The sequence below is a fragment of the Lynx rufus genome, unplaced genomic scaffold (assembly GCF_022079265.1).
Source record: "Lynx rufus isolate CCGP_SWC_20201006 ecotype Redwood Valley unplaced genomic scaffold, mLynRuf1.p SCAF_3, whole genome shotgun sequence".
NCBI lineage: Eukaryota > Metazoa > Chordata > Mammalia > Carnivora > Felidae > Lynx > Lynx rufus.
In genome coordinates this window covers 128,590,850-128,614,740 of record NW_025814845.1, presented here as the reverse complement: position 1 = coordinate 128,614,740, position 23,891 = coordinate 128,590,850, and the positions used below count along the sequence as shown (strand labels likewise).

The window sequence follows — 23,891 nt, the reverse complement described above, 5'->3', positions numbered from 1 at the left end:
CAAGTTCTTTCTACATACAGACCCAAGAGAACAGGTGAGATCACATGGGGAAACGGCAGAGGGAAAGAGAAGCAGGTCCACAAGAGAACACTGAGGAGGCACACAAAGGTTACAAAGCTATGAGCCTGTCAACAGGTGAGGAACTTTGGGGTTGTGCTGGAAACAGAGCTTTCAACTTCTAAAGGAGAACAAAGAAAAGTGAAAAGCAGTTCCATTCCCTGTGGGGGCTCTGAAATCCCCTTGACTGCCAAAAGAAGTTTCCCTAATGATTAAGTCGTTTTTGTCTGCAATTATATCTTTCAGTATGTTGCTGAAAGGTTAACAAGACTTTCTGCACGTTCTGACTTCGAGGATCTGCCTTTAACTGATGTTAAACTACTTCAGGAGAACACATTTTGCTGCTGTTACTGATCATATAAAAACACATTAAAAACACAACACAATGACAACTTCTGCAGATGCTGTACCTGACCAGTCGGTACTGACCGTTTTTAGAAGCTGACGTACTATACTGTTCACCTCGGTGATGCTCACACTTTTCACATTCTAACAAATTATACCCCAACAAGGCTTATGGGAGCTGTGTACAGAGCCAGGCAACCTTCCCAGAGAGCATTCAATTCCAGCAAGAGCTGAAGTCCAGTCTCACTTGCTCTCATTGCTTGAGTCCCAACCGCAACCTCTCTCTCTCAGCAAAGAAACTGATTACTGCTGATATTTGAGAACACCCCGGAGAAAAATGGGGACGCAGAGGCAAGAGGCAAGAAAGTCTTTCAAATATTGCTTTTCTGGCATTCAACCAAATATAATTACATAGCATTCATAGAAGATTAAGTCAAGTTAATACAAACAAAATCTTCAGTGAGGCCAATTTCCCTGAAAGCTTTCCCAAACTGTGTTTGAGATCATAGGCTGGCTACTCCAGAACCCTCCGCCCCAGGATTAATGGTGGTCTGCTTCGGGCCCTGCCCTGGGCCATCTGGAGAGTAAGACACAGAGCCCTCCTCCTCTATCTAGATTCTCACCAGGGACAGATGTCAGTGCCACCTACACTTTTCTTGGGACATCTGGAGACTCTATTTTATGGTCAAGTCTCTCTTGAATCTCTCTTCTCTCTTGAGTCCCAAGAAAGACTCCTCTATGTGAGTGCTCTCAGAGACGAGGCATTCATGTTGTAGAATTCGTAAGTACTGACTCTACTGACTTCAAGTCCAACTTAATATCATTGAGAATTGGCCTTGTGGGGTAGTAATTAAAACAAAAATCTCAAAAATGTTTGAAAAATGTGTAAAGAGGTAGTAATAACTTCATAAATAAGATTTAGGATAAAGGACATTAACCTAGCAGAGCAAATCAAATATTAGATTATAACCCAAAGTAGAAATTAATATCCATAAGTCCATACTGATATAAATGACTGAATAAATGAGAGAAAATAAGCAAATTTCCCATAAAGAAGAAGTCCAAATAATTTATGCAGGTGGAGCTTAATTCCATTTAATGACTTATCTCCAAAGAGTGTAGCATGGAACGATGGAAAGAAAAGAGTTAGCCAGGTGATTAAGGTCAACATCAAAGTGATAAGCCATGCTGATAGCAGATATCCTCAATATGTGATGAGAATACCAATGTATAGCTGTGGCCTTCCTCCCCAAAACACATAATAACCCCAGTCTAACAAAGAGGAAAAACATCAGGCAACCCCAAACCGAGGGATATTTTACAAAATACCTGAGCAGTACTCCTCCAAACTGTTAAGATTTCAAAAACAAGGGAGGTCTGACAAACTGATCAAGAGGTCCTAAGGAGACATGACAACTAAAAGTAATGTGGGATCCTGGACAGAGAAATGACACCAGGGACAAATTTGTGATGTTCAAATAGTGTGGAGTTTAGTTCATGGTAATGTACCAATGCTGGTTTCTTAGTTGTGACAAACGTGCCACAGTAATGGAAGATGTTAACTGTAGGATAAACTGCATGAGGGGTATATAGGAATACTCTGTACCATCTTTACAGCTTTTCTGTAAATCTAAATCTATCCTAAAGCCAAAGGTCTGTTTTAACTGTAGCAAGACATTATATGAGCTTTGGAGGTATTAAATTTTTCATTAAAAAAAATTCCCAGGGGCACCTGGCTGGCTCAGTTAAGCATCCAACTCTTAATCTCGGCTCAGGTCATGATCTCACAGTTCAGGAGATCGAGCCTCACGTCAGGCTTTGCGCTGGCAGCACAGAGCCTGCTTGGAATTCTCTCTCCGTCTCTCTGCCCCTCCTCCGCTCTCTCCCTCTCAAAGTAAATAAACTTAAAAAAAATTTCCAACTGTGCAGTAAAGGTAAGTGAATACTAAGTACTTAGGTGACTCATTTACATACCACATGACATCACACTTACAGAGGGAATTCTTGCCAAGGACTCCAGAACCTACATTTTCAGAAAATCGACACAAAGAAAGTTTTCTAATAGCACCATCCAACCCATGTCATGATGTTATCTTTACACATAAGGAACAAATTCTAAGCAAAAAAAAAAAAAAAGGCCAGAAGAAACAAAGAGGAAGAGGCTTGGAAGTTTGGAAGTCAAGTTAAAAGGAAGGCAACTATGGATAATATGACAGCAAAATACTAGAATATTTTATATCGAGAAGATTAAAATATATAAATCAGGGCTGATCAAAATGTGAATCATGATTAAGAAATTTTTTAGGGGCGCCTGGGTGGCTCGGTTGGTTAAGCGTCTGACTTCGGCTCAGGTCACGATCTCACGGTCCGTGAGTTCGAGCCCCGCGTCAGGCTCTGTGCTGACAGCTCAGAGCCTGGAGCCTGTTTCAGATTCCGTGTCTCCCTCTCTCTCTGCTCCTCCCCTGTTCATGCTCTGTCTCTCTTTGTCTCAAAAAAATAAATAAACGTTAAAAAAAAAAAAAAGAAATTTTTTAATCAATCCAGTCATGGCAAACAGCATTTTTTTTTTCCATGAAATAAGATGGACTAAAAAATTCTATGGATGGATAGTAGTGATTGGTTGCACAACAATGTGAAAGTACTGAATGCCACAGAACTGACATTTAAAAATGGTTAAAACGGGGGACGCCTGGATGGGTCAGTTGGTTGAGCGTCCGACTTCGGCTCAGGTCACGGTCTCATGGTTTTCAAGTTCGAGCCCCACGTCCAGCTCACTGCTGTCAGTGCAAAGCCTGTTTTGGATCCTCTGTCCCCCCCCCCTCTCTCTGCCCCTCCCCTGCTCATTCTCTCTCTCTCTGTCTCTCAAAAATAAATTTTAAAAAATGGTTAAAATGGTAAGTGTAATGTATATTTTATCACAGTAAAAAAATTTAAAATAGAAAACAGTATGTCCTAGGTAGTAAAGGTAAGCACTATTTGATAAATAAACTATGTGCATACACATTCATACATCCACATATATGCCTATGGGCAGGTAGGTAATCTTGATGTAAAATGCATCTCTTACCAGGAGTCACTGTCAAAAAGCCCGAAAGCTACTGTTCTAAATCACTGCTACAATTCTCTCTCCCCACACACCTTCACAGCAACCTGACACTGTGTCAAAAGACCAACAGGGATAAAATCTACTAATACCTTAAAGTCTGACAGAAAACTGACGAAAAGAAACCAGTTCCCAGTGAGAGGAAAGGAGAGAACCGAAGCAATCTACAAAAGAGGAGAACAAAGGCTAAGGCCCGAGCAACAGGCTGGATGCACCCACCCCCGGAGATGCTGCCCAGGCCTTCCATGCTCCGGACTCACAGCATCAACTGCCTCCCTGCCATCTCCAGACCTGTCATACCAAGTCTGACATTCCGATGAGACAACCAACCAGAGTTCCTGATTTCCCTCCCCCTAATTCCTTTCCCATCCCTCCAGATGCCCAAGCCAAATTTTAGAAGCCCTCCATGACATACTTCTCTTTCCCTCACTCTCCACCACTGACAGAGCAATGAATCTGTTCCACTCCCAAAATTCATCTCAGAACTTTCCACGTCCCTTCATTGCCACTCCCACCAGCCTCGTCTGAACAACTGCCAGCATCCTGCGCCTTTTCTTAATTCCGCACACTCTAACAGAGGATTGTGATAAACTCTGAACTCTGCCCCATCTATTTATCCTCCATTTAAAATTTTATACAATGAATTTAAATGGTCACAAGGAATGTAATCTCTGGTATATTATAAATGATGGCATCTTTAATAAACTCACAATCACTTCTTAAAATATATTCAACGGAATCTAAATACCACTGCAATGAAATCCATCATCATCCATTTTTTTAAGTAATCTCTACACCCAACGTGGGCCTCAAACTCATGACCCCAAGATCAAGAGTCACACGCTCTACCAACTGAGCCAGCCAGGAGCCCTATCATTGCCCATTTTTTAAAAACACATCTATAAGCATTCCTGAATAGCTGGATATTCCCTCCGAGGATTTTAACCTAATACATACATCTTTATGTTCAAATACTTGTGCAACAAAACTATGGGTATACACTGAAATAGGCTTTTTAAAAAACATTCCTGTGACCACAGGGTTCAAGTGTTAAATATTTTTTTCTTCTGAATTGAGTTACCATTACAATTTTTACTAGTACAAAACTGATCAACAAATTTTATAAATTTTGATAGGAATTAAACATAAAGAGACAAATTTACTGAAAATGCATCCTTTAATGAAATGGATGAGTGTCTTACCCCTATCATTGGTTCATGTAAATATTATATTTAATATAAGCACTGAAAAAGCTTGTTTACATAAACAGATGTGAATGGAAGGAGCATTGTTATAGCACTGTCCCTATATTCTCTAAACACCCTCAGTGTTTATCCAAAAATCACAGTGATCTATGATTAAAAATAACTTTTGGGGCACCTGGGGCACTCAGTTGGTTAAGTGTCCGACTTCGGCTCAGGTCATGATCTTGGGGCTTGTGGGTTCGAGCCCCACCTTGGGCTCTGTGCTGACAGCTCGGAGCCTGGGGCCTGCTTCAGATTCTGTGTCTCCTTCTCTCTCTGCCCTCCCCCACTCATACTCTTTCTGTCTCTCTCTCTCAAAAATAAACATTAAAAAAAATAATTTTTGATCATCTATCAACTGCCAATTTGATTATGTCCTTAAATTTTGTTGAAAGATTCAAAAGCCACCAGAGTTACAAAAGAATTTGTCATCTAATCAGAGTTAACTGCTTCTCCTAACCAATATCAGCATTTCAAAGCCACACCTCTGATTGCCCAAGATGAAGTACTCATAAGACTGGGGCTGGGTAAGAAGTATGCCTTTCTTTTGTAAAGTGGAGAAGAGAGATTACAAAAGAAGAGGTGAAAAAGGATAACTCACAACCTCAGATCAATTTCAGGAGACTATAGGACAGTGGGATCTAAAAGCTGATTCCCTGGAAGTTATCCCTATGCCCAGGTACCACTTAGAGTCTCCATGCACCTCCAAGGGACCAGACATCTCAGTTTGACAAGTGACCGAGACTGTACCATGACCAAAGTATTCTCTTAAAAATGTAGTTTACACCTTTCAATTTGCTAGCCCCTGCTTTAAATCCTTCAACAAACCATACCACCCTTAAAAAAACAAAACCCAACCTCCTTAATGTGTTTTCTAGGGTCCTACCTCACCTCACTATCCCACAAACCACCCAGGCCTTCTCCAAGTTCCTGGAATGCTGCCAGTGCTTCCTACCTCAGGGCCTTTGCACCTGCCATTTCCACTGCCTATGGTACGTTCCCTCTGTTTGCTGCACATTCCTCCACATCCTCCAGACTTCAGCTTAAATGTAACCACCTAAGAGGGGCCTCACCTGACCACCCCTTCTTCTTCATTATACTATAGCAATCTAATTCTTGGTAGTTACAATTGCAACATTTTGTTTTATTTACAGTAATGTCTGACTACACCACTATATGCAACACAGGTTTTGTTCACTGTTTTATGCCCAGCACCCAGCTCTGTGCCTGATGCTCAACAGATATTTGTGAGCAAGAGGACAGCATAAGCATGCCACGAAAAATGTGAAGTTGAGAGTGCATGTGAGAGTGTGTGTGGGGTGGGGGGGGGGGGCAGGGGGGTATTTCTAACAGCTTTCTATACAACCTTATTTTAAAACAACGTCATATGAATTATCAGAGAGTATAGATACCCCAAATGCCAAAGAAAAAGGTATATTACAGATATGTCAAACACATAAACATAGCTGTACATATACCAAGACTTTGACTGCATCCAAAGTGAGCAGCAATATTCAGCATGTAGGTATTTGCTCCTGTTGTTTTTCTTACCTCTGCTCTTGAGAATGTTCCTCCATATCCTCTTCAGAATCACCCTATTGACAAAAGAATATGGTTTAACAGTTATTTCAAAATAACACAAAAGTCTCCAAAAGAAACAGTTCTTTAAATTAAACACAGGTAATAACCTTGTAACGAATATCTAAAAACAGTGCCTGGTACACAGCAGGCATTCATTATCTACTGAAAGAATAACACTAGCAATGACACCATTAAAAGCCATGAACAGCCAAGTGATCCCTTAGATATTTTAAGTAAAGATCCTCATTTAAAACCACAACCTACATAATCTCAAAATTAGTTTGACATCTCTTCTCTCCAAGAGCCTTTTAACATTTAAGTTACACAGGGGCACCTGGGTGGCTCAGTCGGTTAAGCGTCTGACTTCAGCTCAGGTCATGATCTCACAGTTTGTGAGTTCGAGCCCCACATCAGGCTCTGTGCTGACAGCTCAGAGCCTGGAGCCTGCTTCAGATTCTGTCTCCCTCTCTCTCTCTGCCCCTCCCCTGCTCATGCTCTCTCTCTCTCTCTCAAAAATAAATAAACATTTAAAAAAAAAACATTTAAGTTACACAAAAGTCACACAAAATAAAGTTTAACCATATAGGAAATGGATCGGTTAGTTCACAATCCCCCAAATGGATATCCGACGTATTTTGACATCAACATAAAAAAGGCTGATCAATTTTATAAATAGTATAAACATCACACTCAAAAGCACTTCCAAAATCCTCTCCCAGACTTACCAGGCTAAAATCTAACTACATGTCATATAACAAGAGGGTAAAAAGAAAAGGCACGTGAAACCAAAACACAAGGGCAGATCGGATTAGATACCACATGTAATCTGCCGGACGGACACGATGTTGACCATTCTTTCCCGAAGCTCACCATTGCTGGCTTCAGGAATACCAAGCCTTCCTGGTCCTCCAGCTTCTCTCTAACCCTTGGCTCTCGGCACTTACTGCCTCATTGCCCTCTTCCTCCCTGTCACTGCCAGTCCTCCTGGGCCCAGACTCCCTACACCAATTCGAACCATAGGGCCCAAATCCCCAGTGCCAGCCCCCATGCCTCACTCAATCACACGTGTGGATACTCAGGGAATGCCTATCCTTCCCGAGAGCAAGACTCCTGAGATTCTGGTGAGCACTGCACCAAGCCGTGGCCAACAGATGGCAAATACTCCACAATACTTGGAGGATGGATTCATTTACAGCTTCAGCCCTACTGGCAAATGCCTCTAGGACATATGCATTTTGTCTCCCCAGAAATAGTTACAACCAACACTTACTTATCAACATCAGGGGCCCCTGCCAAGTGGTTTCTGTTCTAACACGCCTCTTTCTGTCAAGGATACCAACATCCTCCTTGACTCATGGCAAACCTTAAGGTCATCTTACACTGCTCTCCTTCCTTCGCCTCCAGGCATAAAGACCTACCCACTCATCTGAAATAGGGTACAGACCTGTCCTTTCTTCTCCATCCCTTCTGCCAGCAAATCAGCCCATACTACCAGCACCCCAGGCCTCCATTACTACCACACACAGGGCTTCTTCCTCTGTTTAAGACTGCTGCCTCCAGGGGCGCCTGGGTGGCTCAGTCAGTGAAGCGTCCGATTTCAGCTCAGGTCATGATTTCGCGGTCCGTGAGTTCAAGCCCCGCATCGGGCTCTGTGCTGACAGCTTGGAGCCTGGAGCCTGCTTCAGATTCTGTGTCTCCCTCTCTCTGCCCCTCCCCCACTCATTCTCTCCCTCTCTCTCTCTCTCTCTCTCTCCCTCCCTCCCTCTCAAAATAATAAATAAAAACATTACCAAAAAAAAGAACAAAAAACAAAAAACAGACTGCTGTCTCCAACCCATCCCGTGTGCCACTGCAAGACCAATTTTCTTCAACATCAATCGTGACTTACCACCCGCATGGTATGGACGCAGCATCCAATGTCATTGTGTTAATCTCTGCTCGAGAGCCTTCCACGACTCCCTAACTGCTAGTCAGATGTACTCCAAGCTCCTTAACCTGTAACTGAGCAACTGTCAATTGACTTTGCCATAGCCATCTCAATCTCTATAGCCACACTTCATCAAGCGCTCTGGGCTCCAATTCAAAGCATCAACTTTAAAAACACTGAACTGTCACCCATGTAAGGGTCTAGACAAGGCCCCATTCACACCTTTGCTAATGCAGCTCTCCAAGTGCCCTCCCACCCTTAAGCTTTAACAGACCCCTCCAATACACACTGTTCTTCCTCTCTCCTCTCAGTTCCTACATTTCAGCACTTGAATGTTATCTCAGGGTATTACCAGCCTTATCTCCCCAACACCACCAGGCTCTCAAAGGGCAGGAACCAAATCCTGTAATTCCCCCACCCCATCCTTTAGCAGTGCCTCAGGGCCCTTGCACTAGCTATTCTAAATCTCCCACTGCTTTCAAGGGTTGGTTCAAATGTCAAATATATCCCTTCTCAAAGGGATCTACCTTGACTTAAATTAAAACTCCAGTTCCCATCACCTGAATCTTCTCCAGTCTGCCACCACAAAGCACTGATGCCTTCCTAACAGACTAAATAAGTGACAATTTATTCTACTCCTTATTTACTATCTATATGCCTCCTGTAGACTGGAAGCTCCACAAGGGCGGTAGTTTTTGTTCAACGTGACACCCACAGCACATAGACCAGTGCTTGGCCCACAGGACGCACTCAACAAACGTCTGCAGAGCTAAGTACCGTCTAGCTGGTTCTTAAATGCTAATGGATATATACCTTACACCTGCTAGAATGGCCATTATCAAAAAGACAAGAAATAAAAACTGTTGGTGAGGATGTGGAGAAAAGAGAACCCTCCTGCTCTGTTGGTGGGAATGCCAACTGGTGCAGCCACTGTGGGGAACCGGATGGAAATTGCTCAAAAAATTAAAAATTGATCTAACAATTGCCCTTCTGGGTATTGATCTGAAGAAAATGGAAACACTAATTTGAAAAAGTATCTATACCCAACAGCATTATTTACAATAGCCAAAACATGTAAACATCTATCCATTGATAGATGAATGGATAATGATGTGGTTTGTGTGTGTATGCAGATATATGTGTACGTGCATATAAATATATATATGTATATATATATATACACACACATAATGAAATACTATTCAGCCATTAAAAAACACACACACACAAAATTGCACCACTTGTGACAACACGGATGGACTGTTACGGCATTATGCTAAGTGAAATAAGTCAAACAGAGAAAGACAAATACTTTATGGTCATTCCCAAATACAGAATTTAAAAAACAAAAACAAACACCAAATTCATAGATACAGAGAATAGACTGGTAATTGCTGGCAGGGGGTGGGATGCAAAATGGGTGAAGAAAGTCAAAAGATACAAACTTCCAGTAATAAAATAAGTGAGTCTCTGGGGATGTAATGTACAGCATGATGGCTAGTTAATAATACTGCACTGCATATTTGAAAGTTATTCAAAGTAAACCTTAAAAAAGTTCTTATCACAAGACAAAAAAAAATGTTTTTATAATTGTGTATGGTGACAGATGGTAACTAGACTTACTGTTATGTTGTACACCTGAAACTAATATAATGTTGTATGTCAATTATACCCCAATAAAAAGTTTTAATGCTTTTTAAAAAAATGTTTTTAATGTTTATTTATTTTTGTGAGACAGAGAGAGAGACAGAGTGTGAGCGGGTGAGGGGCAGAGAGAAAGAGAAAGGGAGACACAGAATCTGAAACAGGCTCGAGGCTCTGAGCTGTCAGCACAGAGCCCGATGGAGGGCTTGAACTCCAGAACAGTTAGATCATGATCTAGGCCAAAGTCAGACGCTTAACTGACTGAGCCACCCAGGTGCCCCAATAAAAAAAAATTTTTAAGCAAAAATGTAAAAAATACTAGCGGATATGACTATTGATTATTTTTAAAGACTTCATTAAGCAAATTTTTCTAACTCAAAACAGAACATGAAAGTATCTCTCTCAGACACAGGAACTTTATCACAACACTTTTCCTGGTCAGACTGCTAAAACTCACACAGAGCACAGGCTTTAACCCTAAACACCACCTGGGTTCAAATCACACCACTCCTGCTTTCATATAGCCTTGGGCAAATTATTTAATGACTCTGGGCCTCAATTTCCTCATCTGTAAAAATCAAGTCATAACACTTCACAGTTTTTCATGTATTACCATGAGTATTAATAACTCATAAAGTGCTTAAACAATGCCAGTGATATTCAACCCATGTCAGCTATTATTTTTTTTTTTTATGTTGATAGTGGAAGTAGATTAAGCCCAAAATAAATCTCTATGACAAAAAGATTTCTAAATACCAGTCAATGATTCACTGACTGGAGCAAGATGTTATTACATAACACAGTACCTGAGATAATAAAGAATTCAGATATTCAATGTACCATTTCCCGTTTCACTTTCTACTAGTTTCCGTTATCTATACCCTCAGACTAAAGGGGTAAGACATGAGTTTTTTAAAGGCAGAGACTCTTTCTTATTCATCACTGTATCCCAGGGGCCTAACTGGGTCAGGCCCATGCTAAGCGTCTGCTAGATGAACAAACAAGGCCAGAAAAGCACTGAGCCCACCCCCCCCACCCCCCACAAACAGACCAACATGATTCTGTATCAGGTAACAGCTGTTCTCACTCAGCACCAATGTCTGTGTCCCAAACCTAGCTAGGGGGGGTTAGGAGCGAGACTTCTCTTCTCAGCAAAGGCTGAATGCATTAGAACAAATTCTAGATTCCCTTCTTTCTACTAGAACTGATACAAAACAACGACAACAACACAATAATAGGAAATCAAAGCTTAAGGCATTACACCTGCCGTCTTCGAAACTAACCTCATGAACAGGACAACACACTGGTAACTGCCTCTCCTCCCCTAGGAAGAACTCATGGGCTAGCCACTGAATGCCTTCTGTATGCAGAACCATGGGGCCACAATGGGCCCACCAAGCTCAAAAGCCCAAGCCCTCTTATGGGAAATCCAGTTAGGGCAAGAAGGCACCCCCAAGGCAAAGGAAAAACTGCAGACACCTAAGAAACTCAAAAGGACAGAAATGACAGTGCTGCTGCCTAGTTAGAAGTCTAGAAGGACTGGCTCTTTGGGAACAGCAGGGCAACAGCATTCGTCCTTCCATTCAACAGATACATGTGGGGCCTCCTCTGCCAAGGGTCAGGCTGTAGCGAGCATCCTAGATGACTGACTGGAGCAACACACGAGGTCAGATTGCGGAAGGCCCCGAGGGCCAGAGCAGGTCAAGGGGATCAGCGGGATTTTTACTTGAAGGCGAAGTAGGAAGGTGCACAAAGCAGTATCTTGGCACACTGGCAATTTCTTCTTGATAATAAGCTAATGAAAACATTTTTTGGTTCCTAACCATCACCACGTTGGATTCAGTGTGTTGAAGGAGGGGTAAAGCCAGAAGAGGGGGAAAATTCTGTAAATCTAAGAATAAAATCGCGTTTTTTTCTTCCTTCTCATCATCACCAGGGATAGAGTTTTTTATGTTCCTACACCAAAATATCCTACCACATAAAACAGCATCTAACAAAAAGATATGAATAATATTATGTAGCTATACAACTGCAGAGAACATACAGGACTGAGTTATCTGCACTGGTTCAAGCCCTTCAAAGTAGGAAAGCTGTCCCATGCTCTCCAGAGACCAAATCTAGGCGTCAGCTGAGATACTGACAAAATAATAGGTAACATACATGAAGAGCTTACTAAATTCAAGATACTTTTAATCCTCGCAAAATCCTCTGAGATCAACACTGCTATTACCCCCATTTTGCAGGTGAAGAAACTGAGGACGAGGGGTGAAAAGGGATGGAACCGGGAGTCAAATCCTGGAACCCTGGACAGAATTTGGAAGATGATACCAATTCAATTGTTATATTTGTTTTTATTAATGATGCACTCTTCTAGTTCTTGATCACTTAAAGACCCATTAGAAAAAGGAAAAAAAAAAAAAAGACGACCCAATCACCAGAAAACATTTCAAAAATAAATAACTATAAATAATTAGTGGTGGTAAATGTTAATATTCAATTCTGTAATGCCACATCTTCTGGTGCTCCCATTTCACCTATCACTGACAAATTTTAGCTTCTGAAGCTGCCTTGGAATCTTCTGAGTGAAAGGAACCCAACCTAGAAATTAATTAAGGAGAAACCCTCAAATTTAAAAAACACCTATAAATACTCTCTTTTCAGCTGACTCCATGACACACGAGGGAGCTTTTTGGGGGGGGGGGGGAGTCAAAATACTTTGAAGAGAATTCTCTAAAAATAACTGTCTTCAGAACTCACTGTGGTTTATATGTGTATATATTATATATATGCAGTTTAGAGAGATATGCATATAAACGTGCAGTTTAGATAAATAATATAGATCCATATATATCCTCACCCCCACCCAGGTATGTGCAGGGTAAAACAGTCTCTAAAAGATACACATATAGACAGAAACGAAGTATTTAGAAAATTATTTTGAACACCAGTTTCACTTTCATTATAGCTTTGATTAAAATAGTTTAGTTATAAATGCTTCTATACTGAGTAGTCCAGAAAGACAGCTTCTAAATTGTGACTTTTTTTTTTTACCAAAGCAAACTGTATTATCCATACAAACAAAACAAAACCAAAAATTAAGACTTTTATAAAATAACTTTCATGGCTATAAATAATATCATTAATCCTATCACAGGCCTTGACATTTCCATCTCTGAGCACAGTGACTAAATCTTCAACTAATGCTCCAACAAATCAGAGTCTATAATTTACTTTCCTTTCTGTCTGGGTTGGCTTCCAACACTAACCAGTAAGAGGGTACAGGCTACAATTGAGTAAAAATGCAAATGCATATGGATATACACCAGCGCTTCTCAACCCGGGCAATTTTGCTCCCCAGGGACATTTTGCAATGTCTGGGGACATTTTTAGCTCTCACAACTGGGGGGAAGAGGGAGGAGAAAGTGCCACTGGCATCTAGTGGGTAAAGACAGAGATGCTCTCACTGCTTGACATCCTATAGCCCCCACAACACAGAATTCTCCACCCCACAATGTCGTTAATGCTGCTTTTGAACACCACTGATATACACAAATATAACTATTTTTAAAAAGTAAAAACATCAAATTTTAAATGTGGATCTTTCAGTAGAATCATGAACAATTTCTATTTAGTTCTTTTCATCTTTATGTATTTTCCAAACCCTCCCAATACACATCTGTTATTTATAATCAGAAAAAAAATCCATTTGGGAATAGACTTTTAAGAGAAGGACAGACTATTTGCTCCCCATCCCGATAAGGCTTCTTCTCAAAGGACTGGTCTCATTCAGCTTGCAGGCCTTCAGGGAAGGTCCAAGAAAATTTTCCTCTAAAAATCACCTCTCCGCCTTGAAGCTGTTATTCATTAGCCCTGGTAAAGGGGAATATTCTGAATATCTCAAAACCAGCACTCTAATGTTTCACATAGGAGGGAGAAACTGAAATGTAAAACAGCACAGTTCTTCAGGGAACTTATAGCTAGACATCCTGTTTTTCCAAACAGCCACCAGAGACAACATAGAATTAAGTGCTGTCACCAATGTGGGAATTAATGAACATCTTAAAAACTACCACACACAAGCTGAATATTCCCTTATAATTGAACACCCCCCCAAAAAACAGTACTTGGGGTCACTACTGCTGCTGCTGTAAAGCAGTCAACAATATATTAAAATGTGTACATCTGCACTCAAATGTTAAAATTAAACCTTCACACAATGCTTTGCAGGACCGTATCTACGTATGATGCCACATATTCTCAATGAAATGCTAGTAATTATTTTTCCACATGCAATCATTGTATCATATGGGGGAGAAACCCCCAAAACCTGAAATTCAAGTTGTTAAGAGGGTATATCTAACACGAATTAAAGGCCCTTGGAAAAAATCCAAGACTACAATCTTTTAAAGTCACATCTTCATCGCAAAGCTACTTAACGCTAATGGCAAGTGCCACTCACTAACACTTGTGAAATCAATATTCCTGTTGTCCTCAGGCACACACAGCTCCAGCTCACTTAGGGAACAGGGCACACGTCCCTCGCGCACCCAAGTCTACAGCCCGCCGAGGGGCCCGCCCTTCCCCTCCACAAGGCTGCCGCTGGCCTCGGCCCTGCTGAGGTGGCCTGGGCTCCCACCTCCTGAACTTGGGGCGGGCGTGACTCACGCCCTGTCACATGGCGCGGGAGGAGGCTGGGAAGGCCACCGCTGCCAGGTGTTCAGGCTCGGCCCGACCGTTTATTTGCCTTGCAAAGTGGCCCGAGCGCCTGTGCCGCTGGGGGGCCGACGGCCTGTCCTCCCTCGCACACCCACACCAGCCCTGTCACCTGGTCGTCCTCACCTGAGTGGGCAGCAGGAGTTCCCCTTCTTCTGCCTGCCACAGCTCCACCACGTTCTGCAAGGGCTCAATCGCTGCACGAACACCAAAAAATACACCGCATTTTAATGCACGGAAAAGAAACGCTTCCTGTTTCCCTATCATGCCCCCGTGCACTCGCCTCACCAAAACAAGTCACCCTTTCCTTCTCCAAGCGGAGGCCACCCGAGGACAAGAACACAATGGACGGGGTGCAAGCGGGCGGCCCCTCTGACAGAGAGTAGGGAGCGTGCAAGGTCGGGGTTCTTGTGCTGGGCGGGGTGGGGGGGACGCAGGGGGATAGCCACCCGGCCGGCCGCCCGGCGCTCCGCATCCCGCAGCATCTGGGGCTGGCGTCTGCAGGATGGGTCCTGGGCGGCCAAGCTCGAGGAACAAAGCTGCAGGAAGCCGGGCCGCGGCGGGGCCCCAGCGCGCGCCACACAAAGCGGGGGCTGCGCCCGGGGCGCCCGGGGCCCGCGCACAAAGGCTCCGGGGCGCGTGCGGCTAGCGGTCCGCGCCGCTGTCCCCAAGCTCCGCGACTGCCCAGCTTTCCGTTTGTCTGAGGGCGGGGGGCGCGGGAGGGGACGCTGTGGTTAGAAAATGTTATCAGCCGAGAATTGCAACCGCTTTCCTTCCTCCTCCTGCCCCTTTCCCCTTCCTCCCCTCGCCCTCTTATAGATTTCAGCAGTTCCCTAAAAGAAAGAGAAGGGGGGGGCGGGGTGGAGAAGGAGAGCAAGCACAGCGGCGCAAGGCTGACCTTGTCCCTGAGCCCCTCCCGGGCGACAGCAGGGCAGGAGGACCTGGAAGACGCCCAGCAGGAGGTTCACGGCCGCGGCGGTGCGGCAGTAGCAGCCCGGCTGCGGGCGTCGGAGCCCCGCCATGCTGGTGCTCGCGCTCCTCTCGGGTGCTCGCCGCGCTTGCTGTTCGCTCGCTGGCGCCGGGGCTGCCTCGCCCCGGGCCCGCCCCCGCGCCGCCCCGCCCCGCCCCGCGCCGCCCCCGCCCCCGCCCCGCCCCCGCCGCAGCCGCCGCCGCTGCCGCCGCCGCCGCAGCTGCTGCAGCTCCGGCCCCGGGCGCGCCGCTTGCTCTGCGCGCGTGTGCGCCACAGATAGGGAGGGACGGAACGCGGCGGGGCGCGGGGGAACGTGGACAATGCGAATGCTGCGGCCCTGGGCGCCCCGCCCGGGCGCGGACCACACGGCTGCGGGCCCGCCCCACAGCGCCCCGCGGCGTCCTTCCCAAATCTGCGGTCCCCAGGAACTGTCTGCGGCTGTGACGGGGTCTCTTAGAGCTGTCGGGAGAGACTACCAGGCCACTGTCGCCAAGTGCGATTTGAGGAACTTTCGGGTGGTTTCCTCTTTGTTTGGGCACGCTGGCACAGTCGGGTTATTACCCACGAGGGAGGAGGGCGGTGTTGGGGGGCGGGGTGGGAGTGAGGAGTCGCCGGGCCAGAGGCCTCAGACAGGATATTAGTGGAAATAATGCAGTGGTTGTCAGGAAACGCTAGTGCAGCCACATGGCTACTGCCAGTTATGCAGCGAGGATATCCGGTGGCTGCAAAGTCTGTAATTTAAAATAAAAAGAGCTCTCCCAAGACCCGAGAGGCTGACCTCAGCGAGGCGTGGCGGTGGTGCGCCTGGCAGCCTCCGAGGAGACGGCCCAGGTTGTGACAGGTGGGGAAGCCTCTTCCTAGGGCATTTATAGCTGCAAAGACCCTGCAAATACTCCCTTAGGATTCATACTGCAAAATTCAGCCGGCCTCCTCGGAAACATGGTTGAGGTCGAGGTCGGTTGCCTGTTTCTAACATTAACTGGGTAATATACATAATACCTGAAAATGTATTTTCTAGCCCCATTATTTGATGCCTATAACCAAAAAGTACGTCTAATATCTGAGATCCCGTTTAAGTTTAATATCATGCCTTTGCCAACGGTACCACAAACAAAGGTTTTATTCAGGAATCGCTTTGCATAAGCTGGAAGTATTGGCAGTCTTAAGGTTTTTTTTAACTAGTTTGCTGCTTCCAGAGTAGTTTGTGTGAAATTCAGAGAATTTGAGCAGTGTAGAATAAGGAGAAGTGACTGGGGCACACCTGTCTGTTTACATTGATCCTCTATTTAATTGTTTCTGGTGCCTTACAGTCTAGACAATGGAAAAGCAGTGGTCAAAATAGCAGGAGGGATGCCAAAGAAGAACTAAATCAATCATGGATCCTTTTCTCCCAAGGAAAAAGTCACTTTGCCTTATCCAACTTCAAGACCCCAGTATTTTCTCAGTTCCTTGTCTTTTTCCTGTGTTCCCTGCCAGCATCTCCCTTTCTGTAGCAAGGATCGCCAGTCCCATCCTAATGAGTCTTTTTTTTTTTTCTTCGTTTTATTTCTCTAGGTTTGTATTTCCCCTTGAGCTCTGAAGATTCTCCTCTGTGTTAAGGGGCTGTCTTCTGTCAAAAAATACTTGCCAGAGCCCAAGGAGACAGTAACTGCACCTTCAAAGTTTGTTTTTAAATGAATATTCTGTCATTGGCCTATTTATTTACAATATGTATTTTTAAGTCCTCTCATGACTTAGAATGGAAAACAAGCAAACATTGATGAACATGAAACAGGTTTCATGAAACAAGTTTAATAAAAAGTCATGGTGCAAACTTTTTTACTATTTTTTTTCTTATTGCTAATTTTTAAACTATCTTACTTTTTTACTAAAAGTCTTTCCCACAATAACCAGTATCACACAATCAATGAAAGTGACTTAAAAGAGGAAAATTGCTGTGGACCATTATTAAAAAAAACAGCTCTATTTTGTTCTCGTACTGAAACTTTTTGAAGGCCAGCTTGATTTTCAAGTTGTGATCTTGTGGACTTTACAAAGTGGGTAATGCTATTTGACTGTTGTTCAAAAAGCCAGAAGCATGTATCTGCAGTGCCATGGGGTTGGAGAGGGATACAGGATTACACAGCTGTCTTCTTAGATAAATCTGACCTACTTAGCCTTCTCTGGAGGTATTTTTCATGCTGACTCATGAACAACAGGAAAGTTATGGCCCATTAAGTAGCATCCATGTTTTGAAGTAAACTTCTTCTCCAAAGAAGACTCCTGTGTCATTGATGCCATTATTTGCCTGCAGGTAATAAATATTCTTTTGTCACAGAATATTAGAGTTGGAAAAATTTGGCTATTAAATAATAGCATAACTGCATCATTTTACAGAAAGAGAAACTGAAGCCCAGAAAGGATGAGAAATATCCAAGTTATAGTAGCAAAGTTATGGAGAAGTATGTATAAATAATGTTAACTAAAGAAAAAAAATTAATGGAAACATGAATTAACTCAATATGCGAATTATAAACACAAAACTAAGCATGGAAGAGGCACTGAGGAGATACCTTACTAGAGTTTATCATTTTTTTTAAGTGTAAAATGTGATGATTTAATTATACATTGTGAAGTGATTACCACTATCAAGTACATGAATACATCTATCACCTCCCATAGCTACCTTTGTGTGTGTGAAAATCTACTCTCCTAACAAATTTCAAATATACAGTAGAATATTATTAACTCTGGTCTCCATGTTGAATATTAGATCCCCAAAACTTAAAAAAATTTTTTTCTTTTATTTAAATCCAAGTTAGTTGACATATAGTATAATAATGGCTTCAGGAATAGAATTTAGTGATTCTCCACTTACATATAATACCCAGTGCTCATCACAACAAGTGCCCCGCTATCTCCATCCCCCGACCCTATACCCCCTTGAGCAACCCTCAGTTTGTTCTCTGTATTTAAACATCTCTTATGGTTTGCCTCTCTCTTTGTTTTTATCTTATTTTTCCTTCCCTTTCCCTATGTTCATATATTTTATTTCTTAAATTCCACATGAGTGAAATCATATATTTGTATTTCTCTGACTGATTTATTTCATTTAGCATAATTATTCTAGTTCCATCCACATTGTGGAAAGTGGCAAGATTGCATTCCTTTTGATCAATATTCCATTGTGTATATATGTGTATATATATACACCAAATCTTATTTATCCATTCATCAGTAGATGGATATTTGGGCTCTTTCCATAATTTGGCTATTGTTGATAGTGCTGCTATAAACATTGGGGGAGTTTATCAATTTTAAGTTAGATCCATATAAGTTAATTTAAACACATGTGCACATACACACACACATCTACGTAGCGGGTGGCTGGATGGCTCAGTTGGTTGAGCACCTGACTCTTGATTTCCACTCAGGTCATGATTGCATGGTTTCATGAATTCACACCCCACTTTGGGCTCTGTGCACTGACTGCATAAAGCCTGCTTGAGATTCTCCTTCTCTCTCTACCCCTCCCCTACTTGCACTCTGTCTCCCTCAAAATAAATAAATAAACTTAAAAAAATTAAAAAATAAAACACATACACACACACCTAGGAGCGCCTGGCTAATTCAGTCCAAAGAGCATGCAACTCTTGATCTTGAGGTGGTGAGTTCAAGCCCCATCTTGGGTATAGAAATTACTAAAACATTAAATAAATAAACTTAAGAACCCCTCCCCCCCCCCCCCACACACACACCTAAAATTGACTAAATCTACACTCATTTTAAGATATACAAGATGTTGACCATGCTTTGGACTTAACTGCACTCTTATTTTTTTTCTTAATGAGTATAGATGAAAACCAAGCAAGTCTATAAATGTGAGTTACATCTCAACACATTCTACATAAAATTGACAGTGAAGCATCAAGTCCAAATCATCTGTCTCTAGTCTAGAGAAGATTCAACACACCAGGTCACATGGTGGGTTGTAAAGACTGAAGGAGATACTATATGGTAAGCATCTAGTATACGTGTTAATAAACGCTAGTAATGATATTATCTTGCATGCACATTGTGGGGACATGCCAGACCTTTCTTGAATATGGTAAATTTGATACTGATATTCAATTATTTTAATTACCTATTCATTATCCCTTATCCTTTATAACTCAGACATGCTGGAAATGGGAATGTTTAATGAAAATGTACATGTAACAGCTGTTTGCTATCTATCTATTTTGGGCTTCACCCCAATCACAACAATAAAACCAAGGGTTTCATGAAACAACCACTGCCATCATTGCTAGGATCCGAGCCTCATCTTCCCTGGGAAGAAATGCCCAGAGGGATGGCTCTTGAAAGCAGAAACCTAATGGTTTTGGTCAGATACCTTTAAGATGCAAATTGTCCCCTTAAGGGGACCCAGCATATGCTAACTTTATTCCATTTATCCATTTATTCCATTCATCTCAAGAAGCCTCGATTAGGTGCACTGGATAAAGTTTCTCTCCTTTCTCAAACGACTCTGTTGTGTTAAACAATGGTCCTTTACCATTATGAAAATACCAAGCATCAGTATTCATAGTTAAAAATAGTCATCTTTCTCTCCTTTTTTTTTCAAAACCCATAAGATTGTACAATGAAAAGGATACATTTCACTGTATATAAATTAAAGTAAAAATGATAAAGTTTTTAATTAATAAATTTTTAAGAAATTAAAGACAAAATTTTTAAAGATAGGTTAGACTGTGATTTATACAGGATGCCTTGGATGTGGTCATGCTAAAGGTTTAAATATGATTAAATGATATTAAATATGATACATGAGTGAAAAACAAAAAAAAAGTAAACAAAACAAAAAAGTAGTTACCTTCCCAGTAGTCTACATTGTGACTTGGCATGGTTATTCGGCTTAGTTCTGGTCAATGAAATACAAGCAGACCTCTACTAACATGGCTCCAAAGAAAGCTATTGCTTTCATGATGAAAAGGAATAGACTCAGCTAGTACAGTCCTTTTACTCTGTGTCCTTTTTCCTCCTGGACTATAAACATAATGCCCAGAGATTTGCAGCCAGCAGGCAAGCCTGAGGAAGAAAGCTACCTTTCTTTTTGATGGCCCCAAGAAACGGTGCTTATCACTTAGCATACTAGTTTATTCTCCAAAGGACAGTGCCATCACCAGATGCATCACATTAGGTCTATGTGGATGGCACTCGTGACACATGTGACACACAGCTCTAAGTACTGTGAGATCTTCCCCCTACCTCGTCAGTCTGCTTTGCAGCCTCTTGCCTCTCTGTTCAACCTCTAAAAGTAAGAGTACTCTAGGGCTTGGTCCTGGATGCTCTTTATACTCTCTCTTTCTGGATAAACTCATCCAGCCCCAAGTCTTTAAATATCTATAAGCTAATGAGTCCCAAGTTAGAATTTTAGGCTTAACCTGAAGTCCACATTCATATTCCCAGCTGCCTACTTGTCATCTCCACCTGAATGTTGAATAAGCATCTCAAACCTAACATGTCCTACTTGCTTCTACCCATCCAAGGCTGCACATCCCCAGTCTTCCTAACTTCAAGTACGTTGCAGTAGCATCTACCCAGTTGCTCAAGCCAAAAGCCAAAGTGTCACCCTTAATCCATATTTTCTTTATACCCTTAAATGTAGCAACAAGTCATGCCACCTCCAGAACATTCCTCATACTTATCCTTTCTGAACCACTACCCCGATGTAGGAGTGCCTCATCCCTCACATAGACTCCTACCATTGCCTTCTACTGGTTTCTCTGCTTCCACTCTCTCCCCTTACATCTGGTTTTCCAACAGCCAAAATGATCTTTTAAAAACAGAATTCATCTGGCAGCATTCCATCTAACAAATGGAGGATCACTCTGAGGAGTTATAAAAATTAAAAAAAAAAAAAAAAGCAGATTATGTACAAAACCCTGCAGTGGTTTCCTAGAAGCTTAGAATAAAATCCAAACTCCTTTTCTTCTCCTGCAGGAAGTGAGATCTGGCTCCTCCTCGCCTTTCTAACCGCATCTTCTACCAGTCTTCCCCTTGATAACTGTTCTTCAGCCCAGGGGCTTTTGCGTTCCCCAAGCCTACCAGACTTGACCCCCATCTCAGGGCCTTCACACTTGCTGTTTCTTCCATGTGGGAAGCTGTCTGTCTCATTGTCCCACATCTGGCTCCTTCTCATCATTTACATAGGGCTGCTACATAAGGTTGTGCATAAAGAGCCAAGGAATAGGGACTGACATCAGCTCTCTGATTCACCAAGCCACGCTCTGGCTCGAGGATGCCCACAGTGAGAAGAGTCTTATTCTGATTCCACAAAGGCACGGACGGATGGCCAAACCCCGTGCCTATTTTGTGTCCTCCTGGACGGAGGACCTTTTTCCAATCAAAATATTATTTCTTATGTCTAAGAAGAAGGTAGAATGAACAGTCACTGGGCACCAATTTTACATGCATTTCTTATTTAAAAACGCAACAGGATTAGTCTTATTGTCCCCATTTTACATGTTAAACAGTAAGATTGAGAGAAGTAAATTGTTAATGCAGAGTTAAAATTGGACTCTAATTCCATTGTACCATAGTGTCTCTAAAGATGAAGGAGCAAGAACTCACTTGGAAGCTTCCACTTTTTTCATGTTTTAATTCTACTTATTTTCAGATTGTTGTAGGAAAGTTAGAACAATCTACAAAAGCCCAACTATAGTCATTAAAAATAAATTACTATTGCTACATATAGATACAAAACATACCCCACCTACACACCCTCCAGGTAATAAATTAAGATCAATATGAAATCCAGTAAAACCTGTCATTTTACTTTTGAGCCTCCACACTTTTGGAGATACAGTTCTTATCCTTCTGACTTTTGTACTTACTTGCTTGCTTATAGTGTATTTGGGAAAGTTATTTGTATAAACTTCTAAAATAGTGGCTGCATTAACTTATTTAATTGTTTATACTTATTAAAATCTTCTACTTGGGAAGTCAAAATGCAGACCAATGAGTAGGATTTATTTTTCTCTTCCTTGCCGAGTTTTTTTCCTTCCTTGTTGTTTTTGAAAAGACATGACTGGACTTCAGAAGGTTGGCAAGAATTGCACTTCTGTAAGTCGAGTCAATTTCTTGATGATCTTGGAAAAATATTTTTTAAGGACTTAAACTATAAAGCCAGGACACCCCCTTAATCTGAGAAGCAGAAATAGTAAGTACTTTTTCAGCTGTATTTCACAGTCTGAAGTGATTCCTTGTAACTCAACTTCCTTTCTTAGAAATAATGAAAGATAACCCTCATATAGTGCTTACGACCTGCCAAGCCCTATCCTAAGTCCTTTGCATATATTAAGTCATTTAATCCTTCCAACAACCCAATGAGGTGGGTATTATTATTATCCCTATTTTACAGATGGAGAAATTGAGGCACAGATAGGTAAGGTACAACTTAGTTGCCCAAGGCCACAAATCAGTAAAGGTACAGAGCTGAAATCTAAGCCCAGGCGTCTGTCTCTGGAATCCATGTCCTTGACCACCAGAGCAATACTATCTTTATACCTTCAAGTGATTGGGAGGGTAGTTATGATCACTTTTGTACTATTGGTGAGCATTAGAAATGTATGCAAAATGCACTGAAATTAGAGACGCTGAAAATGAAGGCCATCATGGCATCAAAAATCTAACAAATTGTTAAGAGGATGCCAATACCGAATAGCCAACGTCTAGTCATTGAATGTGTCATAGTTCCAGAAATAATGGCATTCTCAGTCATGGAAATGAGTCTATCTAGGTAAAGTAACCTTGATATATTATATGAATTAAGTTATATGAACCCATGTTGGCTGAGGAAGCTCCCCAAACTAATACCATATACCACTTTCCACAGCGAGATATAATCTTAATAGTAGTACTTTTTCAACAATACTTATAGGATTCACTCACCTGAGCATTCTAACTGCAATTTTGGAAAATATGCTTCACGACCTTGAACAAAGCACTTCACCTCCCTGCACCTGTTTTCTTACCTGTAAAATGAAGCCATTAAACAATATGATCTTTAAGACCCTTTCCATGCCTAACATTATATGATTTTCTGTCCCGACCTGATAGCTTGGAAGCAAGAAGCCTGAACTTTTTTGGTTGTCATTTCTTACTATTTCAAAATCCACTGAGTAAAGCAACTTCACAGCTTCCTGAACTTGCATGCTTTCAGATTACAATCATGTTAAGTTTGGCATTTAAAGTTCAAATCAAAAGTTGCCCAGTCAGCAGCAGGGAACCAGATATTATGGAGAAGAAGTAGTAAAGGGGAGATCT

The 23,891-nt window shown here is 42.2% G+C and overlaps 1 protein-coding gene across 2 annotated transcripts in view; it reads right to left on the bottom strand.

Annotated features, from left to right (window-relative positions):
• TMEM131L (transmembrane 131 like) overlaps positions 1 to 15,677 on the bottom strand; it is a 168,992-nt gene extending 153,315 nt beyond the window's left edge. For both annotated transcript variants that reach the window (XM_047091322.1, XM_047091323.1), the window contains exons 1-3: positions 15,513 to 15,677; positions 14,741 to 14,811; positions 6,301 to 6,344 (exon numbers count right to left, since the gene is read on the bottom strand). In XM_047091322.1, coding sequence (XP_046947278.1) covers positions 6,301 to 6,344; positions 14,741 to 14,811; positions 15,513 to 15,636 — 239 coding nt within the window. In that variant the 5' untranslated portion in view covers positions 15,637 to 15,677. The remainder of the gene's footprint in view (positions 1 to 6,300; positions 6,345 to 14,740; positions 14,812 to 15,512) is intronic.
• Positions 15,678 to 23,891: the final 8,214 nt, after the last annotated feature.